Source organism: Somniosus microcephalus, chromosome 14, assembly GCF_052327205.1.
Source record: "Somniosus microcephalus isolate GS21.2 chromosome 14, FLI_Smic_1.0, whole genome shotgun sequence".
NCBI classification, from domain to species: Eukaryota; Metazoa; Chordata; class Chondrichthyes; order Squaliformes; family Somniosidae; genus Somniosus; species Somniosus microcephalus.
This window is the reverse complement of record NC_141000.1, coordinates 6,676,941-6,691,572: the sequence shown is the minus strand read 5'-3', so window position 1 is coordinate 6,691,572 and position 14,632 is coordinate 6,676,941. Positions and strand designations below refer to the sequence as shown.

General features: G+C 44.6%; 1 protein-coding gene across 2 annotated transcripts in view; it reads left to right on the top strand.

Moving 5' to 3' along the window:
* The window catches only part of LOC147107297 (cilia- and flagella-associated protein 47-like), a 797,073-nt gene that overhangs the window by 77,643 nt on the left and 704,798 nt on the right, over positions 1-14,632 (top strand). For both annotated transcript variants that reach the window (XM_086006182.1, XM_086006181.1), the window contains 2 exons: positions 985-1,154; positions 5,710-5,843. In XM_086006182.1, the coding sequence (XP_085862308.1) occupies positions 985-1,154; positions 5,710-5,843 (304 nt within the window). The remainder of the gene's footprint in view (positions 1-984; positions 1,155-5,709; positions 5,844-14,632) is intronic.

Here is a 14,632-nt window from a genome sequence, read left to right as displayed (position 1 = left end):
TGCAATTTTGAGCGCAATGTGCGCCTTGATTGCCAATTGAGCCCAAAGCGGAAACTCTCCTGTATTTTTTGTGCATCAAACTTGATTTTGGGTGCAATTAAGTTAATCAAATATTTTAGTTTTGGCAAACATTTATAAGGGTGACTTGCAAATGATTTCTGACTTGCACTGAAATTTGTACACTTTATGAATTTCCCAAAATGGTGCTTGCCCAACATGGTGTCATATCATATTTACACATTGACATGATCCGGCGTAGAGTTACGTGGGACACAGGTGGGACCCATCATGAATTCCTAACCTGAGTTGGATCATTTGGGCAGCACGGTGGCATAGTGGTTAGCACTGTTGCCTCACAGCACCAGGGACCCGGGTTCGAATCTGGCCTCGGGTGACTGTCTGTGTGGAGTTTGCACATTCTCCCCGTGTTTGCGTGGGTTTCCTCCGGGTGCTCCTGTTTCCTCCCACAGTCCAAAGATGTGCGGGTTAGGTTGATTGGCTATGATAAATTGACCCTTTGTGTTAGGGGGATTAAATACGTGGGGTTACGGGGATAGAGTGGGATATGTGTTGGTGTAATGGTTACGGGGATCGGGTGGGATATGTGTCGGTGCAGGCTCGATGGGCCGAAATGGCCTCTATCTGCACTGTGGGGTTTCTGTGATTCTGTGATTCTGTGATTTGAGTGAAATTCAGAATGGAAACAAAGGGTAGATTTTGGATGAAAATAGGTGGCGGGGGGAACACCGACTTACCGCTGGTGGTCCGCCTGTTCCGATTTTTGGACGGATCTCGGTTTTAGTAGCCACTGCACCTACTGGAATTTCTACTTTGAGTGCCCTAAAGACAGCAGTGGAATGTGGTGCGCTTTACTGATAGGATAATTTGTTGATGTGCAAGAATCATATTTGTTGTGGGATCAAATGTTATTGGTAAAATGTGCTTTTTTAAATTTGTTTTTTAAACTACTTATCTTCGACTTAGGGTACAGACCTATCCCTGAGTGCAGATGCAGTTTTGGCAGATAAAGGGGTAGAAGATCCCAGGCCAAGTGCTTATACATCTGCTTTGATTACGTGTCGACCTTGCCAAGGGATTCTAAATCCATATAACGAAACCATTGTTACTCTGTGCTTCAATCCAAATGAAATTAGGTAAGTCAAATGGCTCTAAGGATACTGAAATTAATTGATTGTTTATTTTATAACATTTAATTTTTGTAATGGATCAATCTGTTGTCTAGATGAGAGAACACAAAATATGATGTTAAAAGATACACTCACAGAATGATCTCAACACTCACAGAATGATCTCAACTGTCATATCAAAATTGCATTTTGTCTCTCTAGAGTATGTTTTATGCTGCACTAGGTAACATTGAACAGATTAAGACCTCTGCTCTCTGCTATTGATCAGCTCTCATCCCTCTGCTGCAATATAAAAAGTGCTATCAAGCTGTTGCCCGGGTATTTCAACTCACCTAGCTGAGCGTCCAACAACATCTTGAACTCCTGTAATATTTTTGATTCCACTGCCTTACCCGGTGAATCATTCCAAACATTTATCATGCTTTGAGTAAAGATATGTTTTCAATTTATGTTTCATTAAATTACATCCTCTTGTTTCATTGGCCTGATTGACCTTAAAGTCATATAACATACCAGCAGATCCACTGTGCTGTTGCTAACAGTAAGTCAAAAGGAACACTTTTTTTGCTCCTTGTTTTCATTTTGCATCTCACATCTCACCTGGTGCAGTAGCAGGCTATAAAACCTGCTGCTGCTTAAAGGGCAATAACAGCTCTGGAGGAATCAGGTAACCTGGGCAACAAGGATGACAACCAGATCCAGGAAATGAATGGCGGATTGCATGTCCTCGTAAGGGAGATAAAGAGCAGGAAAGACAGGCCAGCGACCCAGAAAGATTGCGCGCACACTTTGTGGGGTAAAGTCAGGGCAGTGCCACCTTACTGAATACTAGGACTCCTCTGCAGTGCAGGAAGAAGTTTAATGACCTTATTAGAGCAATCCAGGTAAGCAACCAGCTTGCCCTGACCCTTCCTTGCAGTTATTTTGTATGTGTGGCACTCTTTCATTCATTGCCTTCACAGTGCCAAAGGAGTCAGAGCTGAAAGTTGGATCTGACAGTGGTGATTGGATGCTCTGCAGAAGCCAGCTGCTGGCTTCTGAGCCTGCGGAGCCCTGCTGTAAAAAAGAAGGATGCTGGACAAACATTACACTTACATGGAGCCACTGAAGTCTATCTAGGAGGGCCTGAGACAGTTAATTAGGATCATGGCAGAGTCTGATGACATCCTCAGTGTCAATATACATTGAGGCTTTTTTGCACTATTCATCATATCCTGCAACTTGGACTGTTATTGTTATACTTTTTGCTTATTTGCTTATTGTTTTTATTTATACTTGTTTTTATTTTTTTGCTTTTATATTTATATGCTTGTATTGTGGGAGTGAGTGGGGAGTAAGCATTCCATTGTACTAGTTACATATGGCAATAAAATGATTTTGAATCTTGAATCTTGAATCTTGGATTCAATAGAGCACAGTGCTATCAAATGTTCCCTGTAAGCTACGCTTTGTTCTGTGCAGCCTATTTCTTTTAATGCATGATTCCTTTAAATTTCTGCGATTGCGTGGTATTTACAATGTAAAAACCGGTGAGCGGCCTGCGTGGGACATTTCAGATTACTGCGCAGCGGCGCACGCGCACTCCTTAGCGGGAACATTGGTGCTATCTCTACTGAGATAGAGGCCTCCAGACCAGTTAATGCACCTAAATTGAATGCTTTGACTACTAGCCTTCAGGTCTCGGGGGACCATGTGGAGAGAACAGGGGAAAACAGCTCCCGAGATCTTCAGGATGACATATTTCAGGATCTTCAGGATCTAACCGATACTATCATGTTTGTCCTCTTGCTGGTAAGGTACGCCCTTTAAGACCCAGCTTATTTTCAAATCATATGCGCAAAATGAAGAAATCCTGTTACAGCATGGGGGATGGAGTTTCCATTTGCACTGAATCCTATTGATCATTCTGGGAAATCCTCCACACTGAGATTGCAACATTCTGGGAATTTCAGGCATGGGAGTAGGTAGTAGGTCTCTGCTGACAGAGTATTAGCTTTGGGAAATGTATCGGCCAAGAAATCTGATCGCTTTTGAATTGGGCGCGTAGGGGATGAGGCAAGTACTACACATGCACTGAATGCGCCTGTTACAATGGACTCAGGTAGCACATAATATTCGTGCTGACTGATCATTATCATGAGTCAAGCATGCAGCTAGTGCTACTCATTGGCTGCACGCCTGTATTGGTGGGGGGGGGGCGGTGGCGGGTGGGATGTGATATTGGACGGCTATGATGCTATTTAAAGGCAGCCAGCACCTCTTAAAGTGGAAGTGCATTATTGCTGCAGACACCAGGGCAACACTTTTGGAAGGCTGAAGTGCTGAGAGGGCACCAAGGTTCTCGGATGCTGCCTTGGAGGCTCTGGTGCAGGCAATGGACAGGAGGAGGAACATCCTCTTCCTTCCAGGGGGCAGGAACCCTCTAGGCATCAACTTCGCCATCGGTTTTAAGAGTTTGCAGAGTATATGAATGCCTGGAGCCTAGTACCCAGTGCATGGCTGCAATGCCAAAAGAAATTCAATGATCTCACTAGAGTTGTTAGGGTAAGAATACCTCTTACTCACTGTTCACAGCTGCTCTACTTATAGCCTCACTAATCATAAGACTCACAGCACTCACAAGATTCTCCTCCCCCGTTTCCCTTCACTCTTATACAATCACTGAGCCACACTTCACCACATCTCCTTCTCCTCTGTAAGAATATAGAATTTTAGAAGGTATGAAGATAATGTTCCAACTTGCAGGAAAATGGCACATTAGATACTTAGGCGATTATAAAGGCCTTCACTTACCACCCATGCAGAGCACTGCAAATTCTGATGAACACTTGCTTAAATGATTGCTGACAGTAAATTCACACACCCAGTGAGCAGTTAATTGGGGTTATTCAAATCAACCAACTCAAGAAAGCATGTATGCTAAAGAATGCTGATATACACTAAAGAATGCTAATATACACCAACACCAAAGAATGCTAATGAGTGTGACATTATACATGGGTGGTGTCAGAGGCAATAGAGGTGCTATTGTGTAATTTTGGAGGTGTTTTCACTCAGTACCTTCCTATTGCATCACTGAAAACAATAAGCAGCTGTAAGCTAAGGCTGAATAGCAAAATGTTTCATTGACACAGCTCAGTAATAGTACAAAAATGGCAATTAGGATCAGGAGGCCAGGAACTGTATATTTAATGTGTTTAGATATTGTCTTACAAGTAAGCTTAAAAAGTGATAGGGTGGCTATTTATTGAGAAATATTCAAGAACCAAGCTTTACACCAGTTATTCCATAGTATTCTATCATTCACAAATTCATTGCAGTGAACTTGGCCTCAAAAAACCATGGGGTGCAATCCCGGCTGTTACATTGAATTCGCTGGAGGTTGCAGGGTCAGAGAGAGGGCCCCTCATTTGTGTGAGCCTGCGGGCACCTGCACCATTATGGGCACATCTCTATTCCCTATCTGCCCTGTGTAGTCTGAAAATCTGGTGCCTGCCCACTCTGTAATGGGACCGATCCAAAAAATTACTGATCTTTCTTTGGGAGTTCAGGCTGCTTCCCTCCTGGACCCTGCCCCATATCTGGAGGCTGGCACGTCTCACCTCTCTTGGTGTCCCAAGTCCCCAGCTCCACCCTGTTGGCCTCATTTGGCCTTATTGAGAAGGCTGGAGGTTGTGCCTCTTACAACATTGACCAGTAGCCCTCGGTGTTAGCGAAGACTCGGCATAACTGTCTTTTTCTGAGGGGTACTGCTGGACTGCTGTTGGAGTTATGGCAAGGGTCTAGTGAAACTTTTAAGGATAGTCAAAGCCCTTATCTATAATATCAATTGTGAGCAGTTATAGCGGTAAATTTTTGTATTCACTGCCTGGGTGGTAAACTTGCAGAGAGAATTATTTAGCTGTTGTAGAACCTACCTGATTTTCATTCAATTGATTTCAAAGAAATGAAAATCAACAACAACTTACATTTATATAGCACATTTAACATAGTAAAACATCCCAAGGTGCTTAACAAGAGCAATATCAATAAAAAAACATTTTTGACAGCGAGCCACAGAAGGAGATATCAGGACAGATGACTAAAATCTTGATCAAAGAGGTAGGTTTAAAGGAGCATCTTAAAAGAGGAGAGAGAGGTAGAGAGGCGAAGAGGTTTAGGGAGGGAATTCCAGAGCTTAGGGCCCAGGCAGCTGAAGGCACGGCTGCCAATGGTGGAGCAATTAAAATCGGGGATGCGCAAGAGGCCAGAATTGGAAGAGCGCAGAGATCTTGAAGGTTTGTAGGGCTTGGAGGAGGCTCCAGAGATAGGGAGGGACGAGGCCACGGAGGGATTTGAAAACAAGGATGAGGATTTTAAAATTGTGGTGTTGTGGGACCGGGAGCCAGTGAAGGTCAGCGAGCACAGGGGTGATGGTGAATGAGATTTGGAGGGTTCCACAACAGATGGGGGATCCACTCCACCAGATTACCACCCAGGCAATGATGATGAAAACTTACCCCTAGAGATTCTTTGATTTTAATGCATGAGAAACTGAGAAGGATTTTGATCTTTCCTGTAGCCCTACCAAATTTCAGAGAAAAGAGGATCAAATGCCAAAATACAGAGAATATGCCCTTTACGTGAGATTTGAGACCGTGCGCAGCTGTGATGGCTTCATACAGAAATCGTCAAGTGGAAGCAATGAACATAAAGGTACTTAACAAATTTAAAATGCATGATGTTGATTGAACGTATTAGTCACTGAATCAGAATTGCAAACTAATGGGGTGTGATGTTATCATGTCCTAACACAGCAAGCGGTATATTTAATACTGTGTACCACAGCTGTGCAATTTAAGTGCCAATGGTAGCTAATGGGATAGAGTTATGGTGTGAGTGCGCTGGAAGGGCCAAGCTGCATTGTGTGTGGATTTGGAGATGTTTCACAAACGATCGGTAAGAACGATGCTGGGGCTTCCGGCTCCAAGCTATGGGAGAGACTTGCAGACTGAATGTGTTGTCATCAGAGAAAAGAAGATTAAAGGGAATGTCATCAAGGTCTTTAAAGTGCTGAGGCACAGATGATGTAAATGTAAACAGATTATGTAATTTAAACTGTGAGTACAGAACTAGAGGGTTTATATTTAAAATTAATTAGCCTTAAACAAGATTAGGGCTGTGATTTTACTAGCCTTGGCGGGTCCATGGCGGGCCACGTTGGTGGCTGGTCCCGATACCGCTGTTGTCTCCATCTTGGCCTCTGAAATGAATTTCCCTAGATTGGGCTTGTTAAGCCCGCCCAGCGAGTTTCCCGGTCCAATTAGAGGAAGCAGGTCTGGTGACATCATTTGGTGATGCGTCATCAGCCGGTTTCCTTAAAGGGACCATGGCCAACTTTATTTTGACATTTGTGCTGTCAGTGTTCTACAGCATTGAGGTGCTGCAAACACTGACGAGCACTGCACAGAGATGCAGGGCTGCACCCAGGCTCTCCCATGACTACCTCCATTTGCTTATGGAGGGAGTCACAGCACACAGGGAGGTCCTCTTCCCTTCTGATGGGCGGAAGACACTCCCAGGAGATCAACACAGCCTGGTTGCACATTGCACAGGAGGGCACAAGCAGGGATTTGGTCAGGAGGACCTGGGTGCAGTGCCGCAAATGTTTCAATGATCTTTGTAGTTCACGAAACGTTAGTACAAAGCCACACGCAATCTAATCCTGATGTGCCTCTCATCACATCCTCATTGTTATGTTCATTAATAACTAGACATTCTTATTATGAACACAGCTAGCTTCTAGCTAGTCATTTATTCAGTACACGTTCTCTAGGTACAGTATCTGTAGAGATGCAGCACGTGTGCTCCTGTGTGCAGGCTGCCATCTTGACTGTTGCCTTCTGGGTAGCCTAGTGCCTCATGGGTAATGTAGTCTTAATATCATACAGCTGGGTAGTGTAGTCTTATACATACAGCTATATACAGCTCTACACAGCTCTACGGCTCCACCTAGTGTCCACTATAGAATGACATGTTATTGATCATTACATCCCCCTTTCTTTGAGGTTTAACAAAATCAATATCAATCAACTTTCAAGAAAACAATAAAGATAATATCAGTAACACTTTCGTTAGTGCTCTATAAACATAAACATTTTCAAAACAGTCAACACATTTTCAAAGCTTTACATTGTACTCAAAGATTAAGTCTATCAGGCTCTTTTACTTCACGTGTGGATCTTCTCAACACGGGTAAGTCTGATGTGTCTTCATGAGATTGTTCTGGCGGTGAATGACAAGATGCAGTTGCAGCATTGTCATCAATCTCCTCTTGAATAGATCGAGGTCTCCTTGCGATCTTTGCTTGGAGAGGGTTTCAGTGTTTCCTTCACTCTTCATGCCATAACTCTCAATGTAGTCAATGCACTCTCGAAAAACTGCTGGCAGCTGGATCCCATCATACAGCATAGTCCTCTCAGCAGCCTCGGCTAATGGAACACCAAAGATTGGCCTGAGGGAAGAAGGAGTATCCACCGGAACTGCTTCCTGCTCTGGTGCAGGCGTCTTCTTTTTCTTTTTCTCTTTCCACTGCTTAACAACATCTGCTGCGGTTATATCTTTGGACTTTTTCTCCTTGTGTTTTTCCTCTTTGTGCTTTTCTTCCTTTGGCTTCTCTTTGACCTTAAAGTCTTTTTCTTTCTTCTTGGAGAAACTAGGCTTTTTGAAGACATGGATACCCTTTGGCCTTTTCCTCCTTGATGGGCTCTCTGCTTCATCACCTGAGTCATCTGGTCTGCTTATGGCACAGTTTATACGGTAGACTCTCTTGACCAGTTCTAAGTCTTCACAAGCTTTGTCACCTAGTATCGAATCAAGTCTTTCAGCCACAACAGAAAACATGAGATGATGCACTTTGTCTTTGACTGTCACTTTAAGTCTGCATACACCTAAGCTATCTATTTTCTGTCCATTATAGTTCTTCAGTAGTACTGACTTTTTCTGTATTTTGGGCTTTTCTTTCATATTTTTTATGTCACTCATACTGATTAAGTTTGCTTTTGCCCCAGTGTCCAGTTTCAATGTAACTAATGCTCCATTTATCTGCAGTGGGATCATCCATTTGTCCACTTTTACTGCATTGACTTTACGTTCAGCATTGTCCATTTCTGAGGGCTGCACATTTTCTGTATCTTTTTTGATATCGTCACATGACACCATTCCTACAAAAAATGTCTCACTTAAATCAGTGTCCTCAATCACATTAACTTGTTGCCCTTTCGTTGTTTTTACTTTTGAAAAGCATTGTTTGGCAAAGTGATTCTTTCCATTACACTTTGTGCACATTTTTCCAAACGCTGGGCATTGTCTTAACTGGTGTTTGTAACCACAGTGTTTACAATTTAAAATTTCATCCTCCGATTGCTTTTCATTTCTGTTCTGCCCACGTTTCTTCCCCTTGTAGGACACAGCACCGACAGCAGCATTATCACTCATTACAATCGCATCATTATTGATTTCACTGAAAGTCTTCGTGTGCTTTCGAGCTAGCTCGCTGGCTTGGCATATTTTCACCGCATTTTCCAAATTTAGTTCGGTTTCTCTCAACAGACATTCCCTGACTTTTTTATCATGAATACTGTGGTGTATGTAATCTGTTCCACCTTAAGAGAATTACCTTAAGAGATGTACTACTTTCTCTTGGCTGCTGTATACTGTAATACCGGTGGTGACCACACCGGTATATAAGTGTTGTGTAGGGATTTGCTGGGCAGTTCAGCCCTGACCTCCGAATAGTAAAGACCTGTTAAAAGTTATTCTTGTTGTCTGTGTCCCGTGATTGATCCTAAGCATAACTGGGACACACAGACTCAACAGTGGCGACGAGTCCGATCTTACCCTGCGGCAGTTTTACATCCAAGGCAGCTTCGTCCTCAGAACGGGCGTCGAGAAGAGGCATCCGCCCTCATCATCCTGCTGAGCACCATCGCACGGGAGGCATCGAGAACCCGGGTTAAAAAGAAAAATTCTGACCACGAAGCCCTCCATCAGCGACAGGCAGTGATCATCCCTTCTACCACGGTGGTGGGTAAGATGATCAGCGACACGAGCAGAAAGTCGGCCGCGTTGGCTGTGGAGTAGGGGAGGGAAAACGGAGGAATAAGGGCGGAGAACTCGACCACGGCCGGTAAAAAGGGCCGGGCTGCAATCGAGGCCGAGAGGCGCAGCGACTGGGGCAGCTTAAGGCACGAGAGCCGCAGAGAACTCAAACGCAGCCGGTGTAAAGGACCGGGCTGCAAGCGGGGCTGCGAGGCAAAGCAGCGTCGGGGAATTGAGAACCGCTGGGGAGGCGAGAACGGCAGCAGCACGGCAATCGCCATTGCAGCCAGCGGGGGAAGAAGGCAAACGCGGGAATCCGCCATTGTAGTCGGCGGGGGAAGAAGACGAGCGCGGGAAAGACCGCCAAGCGCGGAAGCCGCCATTTTAGTAGGCGGGGGAAGAAGACAAGCGCGGGAAGCCGCCATTTTGAGAAAAAGAAAAATTTAAAAACTGGCAAGGATGCCTGAACATGGGAACATTAATACCTTTGATAGCGATATCGAAGATTGGACCACGTATGTAGAACGCATGGAAGTTTATTGTAAAGCAAATAAGGTACCAGATGATGAGAAAGCACTAACCTTATTAAGCTCAATGGGTGCGAAGACATACGGGCTACTGAAGCACCTTCTATCACCAAATAAACCGGCGGATCAGACTTTCGCGAATATTGTTACTGTCCTGAAAAATCATTTAAACCCCACGCCGCTGATGATAGCAGAACGATTTAAATTTTACAGAAGAACGCAGCTGAAAGACGAAAGCAACGCTGAATTTTTAATTGAACTGCGTAAGCTATCGAAGTACTGTCAGTTTGGAACAGGACTAGCAGATGCGCTGAGAGATAAATTTGTGTGTGGATTGTTAAAAGAAGGAACACAAAAGTGACTGCTTGAGGAGAATGATCTTACGCTTGATAAAGCTGTCACTATTGCAGCATCGCAAGAAGCCGCAGCGAGAGGCACGGCGGAAATGCAGCTACGGTCACCGGAACTCAGCACCAATCAAATGGTCTTTGGTACAGTAAAATGTTATCGTTGTGGAAAGACAATGCACGATCAGAACCAGTGCTGGTTCAAAAATCAGGAATGCAGAAAATGTGGCAGGCTTGGTCACATAGCTAAAGTAGGCCGGTCAGGAAAGAAGACCAGCAACAAAAAGTCACCGCAGGAAAAGTACAGAAAGGTACACAAGGTGACAGAGAACAGTTCGAACGAACAGAAGTCAGATTCAGACTCCAGCAGTAATGAACTGGGTAGTCTAAGAGTACACAATGTTGGTAAGGAAGCAGACCTCCAAACAATTTGGGTCACACTTCAGATAGCAGGAGTCCAAGTGAAGATGGAATTGGACACTGGATCAGCATTGACGGTCATGAATAAGCAAGATTACAAAAGGTTATTCCCACATATTCCCCTACGGGATACGGAGATTGTATTGAAAACATACACGGGGCAAAGAGTATACCCCATCGGGAAGATAGAGGTAAAGGTGGTCCACAAGGGCAAAGAAAGCCGAGGAATGGACTTATATGTGCTACCTGAGGGAGGTCCACCACTACTGGGACGGGAGTGGATTAGGAAAATAAATATGGACTGGCATTCCTTAAAAGCACTAACGGTAGATTCCGGTAAAAAAGATGTCAAACCTAAACGATTGTCCAGAATATTGGACGAAGCTAAAGAGGTGTTCCAACAGGGACTGGGAACACTGAGAGGAATTACGGCAAACATCAAGGTTGAAGAACATGCAAACCCGAAATTTTTCAAAGCCAGACCGGTACCTTATGCGATACGACCTGCTGTGGAAGCTGAGCTGGAAGGGCTAGAACGTTCAGGAGTACTGTCTAAGGTAGACTGGAGTGAGTGGGCTACGCCCATTGTTCCCGTCATGAAGCGTTCATCGAGCAACAAGCCGGGGGAACCGGGGAAGGTTCGCATCTGTGGAGATTTCAAGATCACTGTTAATCCAGTGCTTCACACGGTGCAGTATCCGCTTCCGCGGATTGAGGATATCTTCGCTTCGTTGTCTGGCGGGAAACACTTCACCAAGATAGACCTGGCGCAGGCGTACTTACAGATGGAAGTTGAGGAAGAGTCACGCCAGTATCTCACGATCAACACGCATAGAGGCTTGTACCGGTATAATAGACTGGTTTTTGGAGTGGCATCGGCTCCAGCAATTTGGCAGAGGGCCATGGAGCAGGTATTACAGGGAATTCCAGGCACACAATGTTACCTGGACGATATTCTGATTACAGGAGGTGATGACGAGGAACACCTTGCAAATTTGGAACTGGTGCTCACCAGATTGAAAGAATATGGACTTCGAGTTAATCGCCAGAAATGTGAGTTCTTTCAGAAGTGGATCTCGTACTGTGGTCATGTCATTGACCAGGAGGGGCTTCATAAGTCTCCTGACAAGATCGAAGCTGTTGTGAAGGCTCCCGCTCCGGACAATGTATCCCAGTTGAGGTCGTTCCTAGGGTTGATTAACTATTACCATAAGTTTCTGCCAAATTTATCCACGGTGCTGCACCCGCTGAACGCTCTTTTGCAGAAGGGAGTACCATGGAAGTGGAGCGAGGACTGTAAGAGGGCCTTTCACAAAAGCAAGGCATTGATCACCTCAGAGGAAGTGTTGGCTCACTTCAACCCAACGCTGCCTATTCGTTTGGCTTGTGATGCTTCTCCATATGGTATTGGGGCAGTACTCTCACACAAGTTGCCAAATGGCCTGGAGAGGCCAGTCGCGTTCGCATCCAGATCATTGACCTCCGCGGAGCGCAACTATGCTCAGATAGATAGGGAGGCTCTCAGCCTTGTGTGGGGAGTAAAGAAGTTTAATCATTACCTGCAGGGCCAAAAGTTTACGCTTCTGACAGACCACCAGCCGTTGGTATCCATTTTTAACCCTAAGAAGGGTGTTTCGGTGATGACAGCACAAAGACTCCAGAGATGGTCCCTTTTCCTAGGGGCACATCAATATCAGATTGAATTCAAAGGTACAAAGCAGCATGGTAATGCTGATGGGCTGTCGCGCCTGCCACTACCTACAGAGGAGGAGGCACCGACGGTTGACCCTGTTGAGTTATTTCACTTGACCATCATCGAATGTTTACCAGTCACCAATGCAAGTATTGAAAGAGAAACCAGGAACGACCCGACACTGTCCCGGGTCTACGAAGTGACAGTGAAGGGATGGCCAGCACATGGTGATCCACTGTTACCGGCATTCTCAGCAAGACGAGAACAGCTGTCTGTCTGTCAAGGAACATTGATGTATGGAACAAGGGTGATTATTCCTCCTAAGTTAAGAGAGAGAGTTCTAAAGGAACTGCATGAAGGTCATCTGGGGGGAGTCAAGGTGAAAAGCCTTGCTAGGGCTTATGTGTGGTGGCCGGGTATCGACCAACAGATAGAGGATCTGACGAAAAGCTGCTCAGGGTGCCAAAAAGTGCAAAATGCACCTCCGATTGCACCGCTGCATCCATGGGAATGGCCTTCAACCCCATGGCAATGTGTACATATTGACTTTGCTGGTCCATTCATGGACTCCATGTTTTTAATTGCGGTGGACGCACATTCTAAATGGCCAGAAGTGATTAAGATGACTACCACTACCTCGGAAAAGACGATCGCAGTGCTAAGAACGATATTTGCAAGAAATGGATTGCCAGAACAAATATGTTCAGACAACGGACCGCAGTTCGTGTCAGAAGAATTCCAGAAGTTCATGAAGAAGAATGGGGTGAAACATTATACCTCTGCCCCATATCATCCAGCTACAAACGGGTTGGCCGAGAGATTTGTACAAACGTTCAAAAAAGCAATAAAGGCCATGAGCGAAGATCAGATTCCACTACAACACAAGGTGGACAAATTCCTACTGGCATATCGAAACGCCACTCATGCAGTGACAAACCAAAGTCCTGCCATGATGTTCTATAACAGGAGGTTGCGGTCCAGGTTGGACTTGTTAAAACCAAATGTGCGGAGGGAAGTTGAAAACAAATAGTTCCAGCATATAAATAACAAGACCACTCGGAGTTTCGAAATAGGACAACCCGTGTTAGCCCGGGACTATAAAAACGAGAAATGGCAATCTGGAACAATTCGGGCCAGACAAGGACCCCTGATGTACACGGTAGATATTGGTGAAAATGTAATACGGCGTCATGCTGACCAACTGGTAGAATCGAGAACAAGGGTCGAACCCATGGTTACGGCAGAGACAACCGTGGAAAAAGTTAGTGAACCTGAAGCATCTACCTCAGAAGTGAATGTACCTGATGATGATGTCCAATCCATAAGAGACCAACTAGATGAGTCACCCCAGCAATGAGAATCAGAGACCCCTGAAAGGCGTTATCCAACTCGAATCAGGAGGCCTCCTCAGAGACTGAATCTTTGAACTGTTTTGCATGAAGTTGTGTATATATATATATGTTATTATGTTATGTTAAATGGGGATATAACTGTTAAGCTAAAAAGGGAGGATTGTGGTGTATGTAACCTGTTCCACCTTAAGAGAACTACCTTAAGAGATGTACTACTTTCTCTTGGCTGCTGTATACTGTAATACCGGTGGTGACCACACCGGTATATAAGTGTTGTGTAGGGATTTGCTGGGCAGTTCAGCCCTGACCTCCGAATAGTAAAGACCTGTTAAAAGTTATTCTTGTTGTCTGTGTCCAGTGATTGATCCTAAGCATAACTGGGACACACAGACTCAACAAATACCAAACACAATCTGGTCACGAATCATGGATGCTTTGAGCTCAGAGAAATTACATGTCTGTGCTTTCAGTTTCAGATCAGTTATAAAGCTATCAAAAGTCTCATTTTGTTGCTGTGTCCGAGAACGGAAGATGTATCTTTCATACGTCTCATTCTTTTTGGGAGAGCAATGTGCATCAAATTTTTTTAGCACATCTTCTAATTTTTCTCTGTTCTCCTCTGGATTAAATACAAATGTATTAAATACCTCTATCGCCCGTGGGCCTGCAACCGTGAGCAGCAACGCTATCTTCCTTGCGTCTGGCTTTGTACCGAATCCGATGGCTGCAATGTAGAGTTCGAATTGTTGTTTAAAAGTCTGCCAGTTGTAGTCGACATTTCCCTCGAGATTCAAACGCTCTGGTGGCTTCAAATTCTCCATGTTGCTTTTCACAATTTTCAGCAGATCTTCGCCACCCTGGTACCATGTTATGTTCATTAATAACTAGACATTCTTATTATGAACACAGCTAGCTTCTAGCTAGTCATTTATTCAGTACACGTTCTCTAGGTACAGTATTTGTAGAGATGCAGCACGTGTGCTCCTGTGTGCAGGCTGCCATCTTGACTGTTGCCTTCTGGGTAGCCTAGTGCCTCATGGGTAATGTAGTCTTAATATCATACAGC